Source organism: Monopterus albus, unplaced genomic scaffold, assembly GCF_001952655.1.
Source record: "Monopterus albus unplaced genomic scaffold, M_albus_1.0 scaffold201.1, whole genome shotgun sequence".
Classification (NCBI taxonomy): domain Eukaryota; kingdom Metazoa; phylum Chordata; class Actinopteri; order Synbranchiformes; family Synbranchidae; genus Monopterus; species Monopterus albus.
Window position 1 is genome coordinate 233,105 of NW_018128081.1, and position 13,037 is coordinate 246,141.

Below are 13,037 nucleotides of genomic sequence, written 5' to 3' on the forward strand. Positions count from 1 at the left end.
GATGGGAATGTTGGGTATAGGCTATTTGTGCAGCTTGCACTAAAAATGTGGGTGTGCACTTATTCATCATGGACTAGCCTACTACCGAAGCATCATTATTTCACCGCAGTGATAATGATGAGACGCGTCTCTGTCTGAGCTCCTACAGCTCCTTCCAAACTGTCTAACTCAGCTATAGCAGCTTAGCCTTATAAACAGTTGGCCATAAAACACATGTTCAGTCTCTCATCCCATGTGGATCAGGATGTATCAATGTGACTAACTGTGTCAGGGCAATGAGCAGGAATTAGACACTACTCGCCACTCGCTCACCACACATCGGCTTTGGCAGGCAAAAGTGCTGCTGTAGCTTCGGACCTCTGTCCTCTGCTGTGTCGATAACTCAGTGCTTCTTTCTGCGGAGTCATCTGTCATATAAGCTTGATTCTGCTCCTGTTATCAGCTGTGCAAATATCAGGATCTTTCATGATAATTATCTCGATATTGTCCCTCATTTTGTTCAGTTAAATTAATGGGGGTGACATTATGAAGTCTCACGAATACCTTAGGGGTTTTTGTGAGATACGCATAAGGTCACACTTATTAAGAGTTGCACTAGATTGTTTTATGAATATGTAAAATGATCACTCATTTCCTCATTTGGAATCCCGCATCCTCCATTTCTAATTAACAGTTTAAGGCCCATTTTGTTAAAACATATTCACTGGTTTGATGGAAGGCTAGTAATTGAAGAATATCGGAAAGCAAACCGTTAAGCAAGTGCTGAAATGGTGCCTTCAGGCTTAGCTTTGGGGATTAATAAACAGACATAGAAAAAATGACAGTTACAATAATCTTATTATAAAAAGTAGGTCAGAGGGAAAAAGGGGGGGAAATGGTGCAGGGACTTGCCTGATTCCAGTGCAGAGGGCATTTGTGTCTAGTGCACAAGCTGAAATTTATAGTTGGATTTGAGTGGTGAAGCTGCTTGTAAAATACTGCAGGGGATTAAGCTTGCAACACATGTCGTCTACAGCACATTGGCTTGTTTGGACTCCCTAAAGGAGACAGAAAAAAATCTCACCACACCTTCACCAGTTCCTACAGAGTTTTTGTCCTTGTCCCTACCCTCAAATGATTTTCTGTTAATTTTACCATTTAACAAGGGTTTAATGCTGTGAGGGAGAAAAAACTAAGCATAAAACCCCCATTTAAAACCAGTGACAGAAAAGAGACCTCAGCAGAGATCATCACATTCAAATTAATAGCTGGTATTGTCTATCATAACCAACATTCAAAATGTCAGATGTAGTGTGTCTTAATTTGTTTCTGGTCACAGATACCCAGTTAGAACATAAAAAGGTAGAATGATCCAGTAGGATAATAGCACATGTAACAGCCTATACAACTACCGTAATACTAAATCCACTGATCTGATCTGTCCTGCGCCCTAAATCACAGTGGCATGTTCCATACCCACAAAGTGGTGAGATTACGGTGAGGGTGTATGCACCAAGGGATGAAGCTTAAAGTATGCCTTGTATATTATTTTGCCATATGGTATTGTGAACTACAGGAATCCCACAGTGAGCATTCCCCTGCAAAACCAAAAGGGGTGTGTTGGATTTGGGTCAGCAATGAAGAAAGTGCTGGATGGATGGGTTAAAAGAGAAAAAGTAGAGGTGGAGGAGAAAGATATGGGTCTGAGAAGAAGCGTCTTGAGATCCACAAACCTCACAACACCATAAATCCTCAGGGGTGTGGATTTATGTCTCTTTTTTTATGTGTGTGAGGCATTCTGTGTGATACAAGAAGCAGAATATTCTGTTATTGTAACAATATTCGAACTGTTCAAGAGTTGTTTGCTGAAGGTTTAATGCCAATCTGGTTCCCTGAGAGGTTGGGACAGATGGAACTTTGTGTTTTTTCTCCACAGGGATTTCTACTGAAGCAGCTATTTTGATCAGGCATGTCAAGGGGCAGCATTCTGCTCCTTACATGGCAGGAAATGTTTAACAGTGTGGTATCTTTTGCATGTTAGATGCACATGCAAAAGCAGTTGTAGTGTGTTGCTAATGCAGGACTTCTCTTTGCTTTCTCTCCTTTCTTCTGACAACTCCACAGTGGTCAAGAGAACACCAGGTGAGTCTCAAGAAGGACTAGTCATAGTTTCAGTTAAGCTGTAGCAAAAGCTAATTTTATATTGGTAATGTACTCTGTTGGAGAAGCATTTATGCATTTGCTCTTATGAGGGAAGAAAAATGTTCCACCAATCCAATTATAACATTTATAATTGACATTAATTGAGTAAACAACCTGCAGAGCTACTTTATATTCACGTGCTGTGTGGCTCTCTTTATTAGTCATTTGTTTGTTTCAGTAGAAAGCTTTCAAATGCACTTGGGAAAGCTTTGCTTTTAGTGTGTTAGCCATGGTTTGCTGTTATGCAAAGCATGCATAATGACAATACAAGTGCTGTATTGGTGTGCTGTTGTTCCTAAATGTTCTCTGTCCCTGTCTGATTTTTCTCTTCAAGGCCTAGCACACCTGAAGGCAGAGCAAGGTACTCTCTTCTTTTTCTTGGTAGATCTCTTGGGTTTTTTTGTTTGTTTTGTTTATTCACTACCCAGCTTGGTTTTGGGGTGTAACTCCATGTCGCGTTACTTCACTACCTGTCTGTGCATTTGTGTACTGCAGTGCTGCCATTGTTGCTGCAGAGAAGTGGGAGTGTTTTTCTGTGTGTGTGTGTGTTGGCAGCATGGCATGTTCTTCATCTCACCTTTTTATCTCTCTCTCATTCTCTTTATGTTTTTGTATTTCCTCGCCCTTGTGTCACCCAGGTCTTTGTGCATTACATAACTGTGTACAGTTCCACAGCTAACATGCAGTGACACACTCCCCTCTTCCTGCTCAGCCTTTACAGTATCGGGATTGTGGAGGGAGGGAGGGGTGGGGTGGGAGCATGAAACGCACAGAAGGGGGAGGCTGGATGAGGAAATCACTGGAATTTGGGTGAGACAGCTTAGAGGTCGGAGAACAGATATATAAAAGATAAAGAGGAAATAGAGTAAAATAAGAAACAAAGTGCTATTGTTAGGTAAGGTACAATTGTTTGAGCTGCATAACCTTAATTATACTAAGCCATACTGCAGCTACTATAGACAGATATTATGAAAAGAAATTGTTGTTGACCTTGGAAACTGTAGTTGACAAAACAATCTCAGCTCATGGTTTTATTGATATTTATTTTGGAGCTTTCAGTCATTTCATGTGCCTTTAAAACACACCTCTGCACTGAGTGACCTGTTTCCTCATTACAAATCCCCAGACAAACAGCCATAACTTTTTACAGCATCTGAAGTGAGCAAGACTCAAGGGTTCATGCACAAGATGTCTGTTCTTAATAAATATCAGGGTCTTGCGTTTTGTAATGAGGAAATGTGTCACTAAGTGCATTGATGTGTTTCCCTGATGTGTTCTTAATTGTTTTTGAACACCAGTGGAGGTCTATGGCACAGACACATAAGCTAATCCAGGACTGACAGACATTAACAGTGAATAGAAGCAGTTTATTGTTGGTTTTAATCTCTATATGAGAAGTGTTGAAAAAAACGGTTAATATAGAAAATGACCAGCCCTATCCTTTAAAAACATTTCCATTGAACTGAATGGATTTTGAGTCTTATTAGAATTGTCCAGTATTAATGCTGCTTTCTAGCGTTAGGATAACAGTGAATATTACAGAGTGAGCTGTGTTAAAAGTCAGACACACCAGTGAACACTGAAGTTGTGTATAAAACTAACTTGATTTTAATAAGATTTTTAAGATCTCTGGATTTGCCTGTGAGTATAAAGTAAACTACTGCTGAGCTTTTGCTGAGAGTTCAGCTTTGATCTTGACCAACTGAAAACTGCCTCCACAGTACTGATCTTTGAAGTACCAGAGACAACCAGAGAGTTCAAATTGAGAAAATGATCATGTTAGCTGTGTTATAAACCTTTTCTTTATAACCTCCTCCAAATAACAAGTGTGGTCAACAGAGCTTTCCTCTTTTTTTTCATTTTGCTGCAAACAGTTTGACTGCAACCCTCATGTAGACACTAAGCTTCCAGTGCCACTTATTTCAAGAGGATGTGAAAACTAATATAGCTGTGCCTCTGTCTGGTGTGACCTTAGGGTAGCCATGCACTTCACCAAAAATAAAGAAAAAAGCAGAAAATATGCTAAGTGTCAGTTGTGTGCTGCCCATGTGCGCTTCTCATTTTTTCCTCCACCATTGCATGATTGGCAGATTTTGCATGAAAATGTCAGTTGGTAGTGTACAGACTCGCTGTGGACTAACAATAGCTTATCCCCACTTTTTGCTGTCTTTCTCTGGTGCTCTGCGCGGGATGACACTCTTCCCTCTTTTATCTCTATGGATCCTTTCTCCTCTCCAAAAACTGTAGGTAGAAACAAAGGTACAACCAAATCATTTTTCCCTACTGTGTACTCTTATCTGCGCTGCAAGAGCTGTGTGTGTGTTTGTTAATGTGTATGGGTGTGGAATTTGTGATTGTGCTGCCACTGGTTAATCATTCATTATGTGTGTTCATTATATGCGTGAATATGCTTGTGTATTTAGAAGAAAAGCAAAAATTAGGGGATTCTGTTTTCCAGCTAATGGGCACACACATTTGCTGTTACATGAAGGAAGCATGATTGAGCTGAGAGATGAGAAGAGATTTTCACTTGATTATCACTGTTTAATTTAGAACAATGATCATTTTTCCACATTGGTTTATTCAGTGTCTTTACGAACAGTTAAAATAACAGACTGTGTGAGAATGAGGCATACGTGCATCTCCGTGTAAGTGCTTAAGTGGTTCTGACTGTCCTGTGTTGAAAAGAAGCAGACGGGTGAATTTAACTTGACATTTGGCTTCATTTGAATGAGGTCATGGCAGTGACCTTTGCGTATTACAGTGCTGCAGAGAATACCCTCATTTATCAAAGCCGTGTGATGCAATGTGCAGTTCTGTGTGTGGTTATACAGTATGTGTTGTGAACAAAATGGTGAATTATGATGATCTGGATTCATTTGAGGTTAAAGAAATGTATAGTCTGTCTTTACTGAAATGACTATAACGAGCCTGGTGTGTGTGTGTGTGTGTGTGTGTGTGTGTGTAAGCTGCCGGTGGTCTCTGGAACAATTAAACATTTGCTAAGCCTGACCCCATTAGTTACTGCAGCTATACCTATCAAACGTACTGGATGGAAAATAATCCAGTTTACAGTAATAATGGATGTGGCTTTACAGCTCTGAATTGTTCATTTGAAAGTGTGGGTCCTTGATTTCAGACAGGTAAGATAAAATCAGATTTATGATTGTATTGGTTGTTAAGTCCTTGGCAGATTTTTTTTTTTTTAAGTTAATTAAGCTAACATCAGTTGCTGCATTGGTTGACAGGTTGTGTATGAGTTGTCTGTGTTTACTATCCTGAGTCTGGTCTCCCTGTGGATGGAGTAAACCAAGAACAGATTGCCCTTACACTTGTATCACATCAACATTTAGGTAGCAGTGAAGCAGTCAGTGTGCAGTGAGAGGTTTCACTGCGGTTCAGTTGTTAGCACTGTTGCATAATAGAACAAGAAAGACCCAGGTTTGATGCATGGCTCTGGCCCTTTTAATGTGGAGTCTGTTGGGGTTTCCTCCTCTGCTGTTCCAGTTTCCTTCAGCATGTCCAAGGACATGCAAATCACATCGACTTGGGGCTTTAAATTACCCATAGGTATGAATGTGAATGATTATGTCTATTAACCCTGCAGCGATCCCTGGATTGGTTCCAGACTGTTTTAAGGAAAGGAATATCTGTCAAGAAAATGAACAGAAACCACAACAGAACTGTGTCTACTTAATTGAAAACCACTTAACTTTCATTGGAGATATAAAAGAAGATTATTCTCAAGGACTTCGACATATAACCAAGACAGAATTCATGTTACATTACATATCACATGATGTTTTTTTTTTTAAATTGTGAAATACGAAGATCATAATGTATAAAACAAGGATGTGTTTTGCAACAAGTTCCTGTGCTGTTAGAATCATGTCTCTGCATTTAAGTGTGTGAGGGCACAATAACTGCGAGGTTTGGTGAAGAAGAGACTAGAGAATAGACCCAATAGGAGAGACTCATGGGAGTGGGGAAAGGAGCAGGAGAGAAGGAGGAAAAAAAAGTACAGAGTGCTGCAGATGAAGGGGCCAGGGGAGCTTGCCAGTGTGGCGAGGCCACATATTTCTAATGAAAAATATAGAGCACCTTGTCTTCCTTGTTGTCAAAACTGGGGCTGATGCTCCATGTACTCTGAGAAAGTTTTAGTCCACTGCAGTCAGACAGCCCCCAATTGTTCTTGGCTCTAAGATGCGACTCATTTTGATGCATGCTTTTTATAAGCCATGGCCGTGGACCAACACTCTGCTCCACATAGCAGCATTGCTCCAGTTAGCAACAAGCAGCATTTCAACTTGCAGTTAGTACACTGCACCTACGGTAGGGCCAAATATTTTTATTTACAGATTTTAGCGACTGAAATTACATGTTTTAAATATAAAATATTAAAATGATTGAGATTTTTGAAGTCTCTTATATATATCTGCAAATTAAATGATTTATGTCACTAAATTCAGCCTCCTCTTTGTATAGGAGAGGATTAGTACAACAAAAGATCAGACAGTATTTTTTGAAGTGAATGATGTGCTGCTGACTTTTCAGTATGATCACACATACTGTATATAGATACAGTATGTCAGCTAGATAATGAGGTCTGATTTGAAAGTTTGCATCAGTGGTACTTAATTTTTTTTATATTTATTTAATTGTGTATTTGTTAGTTTACCCTGCACAGAAACTGTACATTGTGAAAACAGTGTGACACCACTATTGCACGTACAGCATCGAGATGTGATCACATTTCAGCTCTGTGTGCTTCACAGATTTACACCTTGAGGTAACATACTGTATTGATACAACAATTATTATTGTCTGCACTTTATATCAATATTGCAGTGCTCTCTTGTTGGTGCAACAAGTGTTATGCTGAATGGTTTGTTTAGCTCATGATAAGGGATGACACTCTACTTTTAGAGTTTGCAGACCTTGCTGCTACATTTAGCCAATGACTTTCCTTTGAACACACACACACACACACACACACACACATGCGCACACACACACGCACACACAAACATCTGTTATATGCTGGACAGAAGCTCAGTGTTGCTGATAATCTAAAAGAAATTTGCTTTTCTGACAGTTATAATTATAAGCCCTTAGGGAGTCTTACTTGAATGCACACAGTAGGGAGATACAGTATAACACTCTTGGTTACACCTTACAATAATGCAATCTAGAGTTCATTTAAAAAAAAACCCTCACTGCTATGGTCTCATCAGAAATTAAGTACTAAGATTGCATGTGCTGTACATTATATTGCACAGTTTTACAGGCTGTTCTGTAAAACCTGCAGCATGCACGTTGTTTTCTATAACTGGAATCACTGCCTGTACTGTAGATGATGTCTGTTTGTCTATAACAGATCCATCTGGACTCCAGGGGGGACAGAAGAGAGCTGTGCCATAGTTACTTTGGATGTAATTTGGCAGTGAGGGCAGGTCCACATTAGAGAGCTGTGAGAGCCCTAGGAGGGAAAGAAAGGAGGAAGAGAAGGAGTGAGGAGTTCAGTCCAAGTCTAATCCCCCTGCACCAAGGCTTAGGATTGAGAACTTATTCTCCACTTCTAAAGTCACTCTTCCTAATTACCCCTTAAAGTCCTGCCACAAAGTTCACGCAAGCAGGATTTTTGCTTTCTGCCTCTGTCACACTCTGTTTCTGTCTTTCTTCCTCCCTCTCTGTGTATTTTTGTATATTATCTCCCTGCCTGTCAGCCCTCCTCTGACTCTACATCTCTCTTGGCCTCTCTGGCTTTTCCCAGCCCTCTTCATCTCTGTCTGCCTCAGTATTCTGGTTAGCTTCTCTCTCTTCTGCTTACTCTTTCTTGTGTTACTCCAGTTCAAAGTACTGTGGACAACATGAGCCTCACACCACAGTCAGGCTCAAGAAGGGAGTGTTATGCTGGTGCTTACTGCCTATCCACAGATACTCCTAGGCTTCCATAGGATTTATGTAATGCTCTGTCCATCCTCCTCAGAGTGGTTTGAGTACTTCATTTGGCCTGGCCAGACCCAAGCCATTCTCTGAGTTTTTATCTGTTTACAGTATGTCGTAGCACAATAGTTTGAGTCAGTAGTCTCTAAATATATTGTCCCTTCAACAACAGTATAATATGGAGTGAATAGCCAACAGAAAAGTTATATTTGGGTGCAAGAAAGTTACTACATTGTATTTATTCAGTCTCAGTGTATAAGTGCACAACATAGTCTTATTATTTGATATGCAGGTTTGGGAATAAAATGCTGTTAAATTGCTTGATTTCTGGGGACATGATTTGTGTTGATCCTTGATTCTTCTCTCCGGGTACTTCGGCTTCCTCCCACAGTCCAAAGACATGCAGCTTAGGTTGACTGGCAACTCTAAATTGCCTGTAAGAGTGTGCGTGTGTGGTTGTCTGTTTCTAAGTGTCAGCCCTGCATTAGACTTTCAGCCTATCCAGGGTGGACCCCGCCTCTTGCCCAATGTCAAATGGGATTGGTTCCAGGCCCCATGACCCTCGACAGGATAAATGGTTTAGATAATGGATAGATGGATGATTATTACTGATGTATGATTCATGCATAAGCATGATTCAGCACCAATTCATTTTAATGAAGATACCAGCTTGCATGAAATTGGGGCAGCTGTGGCTCAGGAGGTAAAGTGGGTCGTCTCCTAACCGGAAGGTTGGCAGTTTGATCCCCAGCTTCTTCAGTTCACATGTTGAAGTGTCCTTGAGCAAGACACTGAACCCCCAGTTGCTCCCACTGTTATCACCAGTGTGTGAATATGTGAGCGCGAAGGGATGAATGGCCAAATAATGTGAAAGCGCTTTGAGTGTGCTGCAATGCATAGAAAAGTGCTAGGCAAATATTTACCAATTCTTGCATCACCATTGAAGAGTGGCGCCACAGTAAACTTCACTTAAATGCAGAGATCACCAAAACAATCTTTCTTGATCGTGTCATTTGCCATAAAACAAGAAAGAAGAATAAGAACAGGCATTCTTCCCACACAGTCTGCATGTGAATCACAATCTTTCTATTAGGTTACAGATCATACGATAAAGTTATGTCAAAAAGTTTTAAGTATTAGTCAGTCCTCTCATTGTGGCACCTGCATGTGACTTGATTTTACTTCTCACATTTCTCAACGGGAAATAAAATAGCCTAATTAATGTATGATCCATAACAGGAATACAAAGGTGTGCATGTTCACACAGGAGGGTGCACGTAATAAAGTGGTCTCTCCTCGCTGCTCTCCATGGTGCTGAAATATGCACACCAACAGTTACTTTACATTTGTTTTTCCATTCTTATTATTCATATTTTAAACAATAGGAATAATGATTAAAAAATCCAAATCATATGCTTTATAAATGTTTAGTCTGACCACAAAAAACTGGGGAAAAAGTGAGCTCCCCCAAAAGTCTTGTTAATGGTGATGCAGTGATGCAACCGTCAGCTGATAATGACAGATGAAACAATGGGTGCTGGCTTTTCTTTGCAAGTCATATGCTACCAGTGTACATAACACTTTAGTGACTCACTCACTAACAAGATCTTTAGTGTGAAGTGAGCAGATTGTTTTGTTGTTTATTATTGATTAAACACATTGAATTTGGCCATTCATTGTGTTCAGTGGTACAGTTCAGTACATGTACAGGGGCCCTTATGTTATTGACAGAGGAACTGCATCAGGTTTATGCAGTCCTGTTTGGCAGTGGAGGTGTGTTATGGGTAATGTAGGCACCTGGTTTCGAAAAGGAAGAAAAATGCCTAGAGTACAAAGGTGATGTCTCAGGGCCTGGTGCACAGATTTCGATCTGTTTTTTTTTAAACTATCCAATGTGAGTTTAACAGTGCTAGATTGTATGGTTTTGTTTGTTTGTTTGTTTGTTTGTTTACAAGAAAACAATGCAAGGTACACTTAAAAAAAAACACAAAGTTATGTTTACAGGACATTTAATGTCCTTTTCAAAAAATACATTGTAATATAATAGCATTTCCTTGTGGTACAGGTACATTTATATTGAGTAATGTAAATGCATGAATTGAGTTAAACTTTCAGATTTAACAGGAGGAAAATCTAGATGCATTTTAACTAACTTTAGTCTCTCTGAACACAATAGCAACAAACCTTGGTTCACAGTGAAGCTCAAACAGCTCCATCATGACAAAGAACAAGCCTACAGAAGTGTGGACAGGACCCTGCATAACCAGGCCGGAAACACACTGACAAAGGAGATCAGCATAGCAAAGAGGAGCTACTCTGAAAGGCTGAAAAATCAGTGTCTGGTCAACAACCCGTCATCATTGTGGAGCATCACTGGCTATGGGAGGTTGAATAGCTGGTCCTGTGGTGTGGTAACAACCTGGAGCTGAACATGTTGAAAACAGTGGAAATGATGGTGGACTTTATATACACACACACACACACTCTATCTCTGCTCACTCAGTAGCGCTATATCAGTAGTAGAGTCCTGCAAGTTACTGGGCTCCACAATCTCCCAGGACTTGAAGTGAACATCTAACATCAGGGCCTTCGTCAAAAAGGACGCAGCAGAGGATGTTCTTCCTGCATCAGCTCAGGAAGTTCAACCTGCCTCAGGAGCTGCTGATGCTGTTCTGCAGAGGAATCATACAGTTCAACAGTCTGTTCTCTGCTCATCCATCACTATCTGGTTTGGTTCAGCAACAAAAATGACAGGAACAGGCTCCAGCAAACAGTCAGAACTGCAGAAAGAATCATCGGCGCCAGCCTGCCCTCCATAGAGGACCTGTACACCTCACGGGGCAAAAGGAGGGCAGAGAAGATTTCTGCAGATTTCTCACCTCACCTCATGTTTAAGGGTATAGGAGGATGCAGAAAACACCACTGCACAGCAATGTACAAATGTAATATTTAGTAGCTTTTTTTTTTTTTTTACTTCTGCATGTGTTGTATATTGTTTGTCTTCTGGTTCTTGTGGGTTTTTTTTTTGTTTTTATATTGTTGGGTTGGAGTCATATTTCTTGTATTTTTGACAAATACTTGAAATTTATGTTAATGTGGATGTCAACAAACACAAATTCATAGCTTTAAATGTGTGAACAATCTGTAAAGATATGACGACGCCTGTTTGGGGAGCCCCCTTGAGAGCTAGGCACCTTGAGTGATAGTAAAAGTGCTTCTGTAGAAATGTAGCAAATTGTTGCAGAATTGATACAGTGAAATTGTGCTTCTCATAACAATGAAATAAGGTTGTTTAAAAAAAAAAGCCCTGCATCTGTGTCCTCTAAAACAAATTATTTGAAAATGAGGCTTTTGTCCTTTCATATCTTTGTAATGGATGAGATCGAGAGAGGTACCGTGTGCCGTCAAAGGTTTGGATTGTTTGGATCCATGCAGTGTCAGGGAGGCAAAGAAAATGAGTTTTCCTGTTATACCTCAGACACTGGGATTCAGAGCACCAGCTGGCACTTAGTGGCCTTGGCACATGTTGGCTGTGCTGCTGATAAACGGCCATTAATGGCCAGACGCTCACCCTGAAATTGAGTTTAACTTTGCCTCTCCTCATTACTCAGTCTACAACTACTTGAGGTGGATTTCAAAGTTGCTAAAAATTGAGGGCATTGGTCAAAGTGATTGCAGCGCTGACCGGCTGCTTCTCAAGCAGTTATAAAATATGAGGTGTAAATACGGACCTCCTCACTCACACTGCAGCGCATTGTTTCTAAACGGATGTTGACTGGTTGGAGTGACGTTTTAGTCCTTTCAGTTCATAGAAACCTGAATGTAAAATATTTAGGATTGTGCCTGAAAAGTGGAGGAAAATGAGCTATTCTTTTTGTGGATATATTATTAAAGAATGATGGAGATTTTCCATACATTTGTCACTAGAATCAGAGGGAGGTATTGATTCTTTTCTCTTTTAATTTCCTTTACATGCTGCCCCCTCCCAATTTCTCTGCTTCTATTTGTTTTCTGTCTCTTTGCTGTCGTTTCCTTCTGTTCTGTTTTCTTCACACTCTTTTTCTTCTGTTATTTGGCTTTTTGTTTTCCATTTAGTTTACATTATCCTCTGTCATGTTCAGTTCTGCGCCGTCTCCCTAAACAATTTCCTGCACTTGCAGTTCCCCAGACAATGGACAGGGGTTCAAAAAAACATTATCAGCTACATTGCACAATTCTTCTCCAGACACCAACATTGATGCCAGCCTGACAAGTGGTTTCTTTTCCTCCTTCACAATCTTTTTTCCTCTCTTTTGGCTTTGTGTTGTCTTTACTCCCCTCTCTCTCTATCTGTGCTGCTGACCTCTGGGATCAACCGAGCAAAACTGATTCCCACTTTTTCACGCATCATGAATACGTCAGTCATCACACAACAGTGAGACAGAGAGGGAACATGTAAATATGTAACGGACATGTTTGTCCTCCTTTGTTTGTGTTGCTTCTTATCACCAAAATTATATCGCTCTTGGTTAAACCTGCTTCATAACAAAATATTTTATTTGTTTGCGTGAAATATTTTATCATATTTGTCATTATTGGCTTTGTTACTGGGAAAACATGAAATGTGCACTGTTCACACGCAGCCAAATAGAGGATGTTTACACATTACATAAACATATATCAGCATAGTCACAGAAAGAGATTCCAGTTGAAACATTTTCTTTGTGCTCTAGCTTCAAAGTATTAGTTTGATAACCACACAGTATTGCAATTAACAAATGTTTTAATGACTCACTAGAGATCAGCCACATACTGTATCTGCCAATATACTCTGAAGTAAAAATGAGTCAAGTGATGCATAGTAAAATAACAGGGTTTTCACACATGCAGTAGTACAGTGAGAGAACACCTTTTGGCTGAAAACTGAAGAA

General features: G+C 40.1%; 1 protein-coding gene across 16 annotated transcripts in view; it reads left to right on the forward strand.

Moving 5' to 3' along the window:
* The window catches only part of nrxn3b (neurexin 3b), a 444,405-nt gene that overhangs the window by 141,946 nt on the left and 289,422 nt on the right, over nt 1–13,037 (forward strand). For 11 of the 16 annotated variants that reach the window (XM_020618121.1, XM_020618122.1, XM_020618120.1 and 8 more), the window contains 3 exons: nt 2,104–2,121; nt 2,516–2,542; nt 4,429–4,440. In XM_020618121.1, coding sequence (XP_020473777.1) covers nt 2,104–2,121; nt 2,516–2,542; nt 4,429–4,440 — 57 coding nt within the window. The remainder of the gene's footprint in view (nt 1–2,103; nt 2,122–2,515; nt 2,543–4,428; nt 4,441–13,037) is intronic. The other 5 variants (XM_020618123.1, XM_020618133.1, XM_020618127.1 and 2 more) reach the window with 1 other exon arrangement.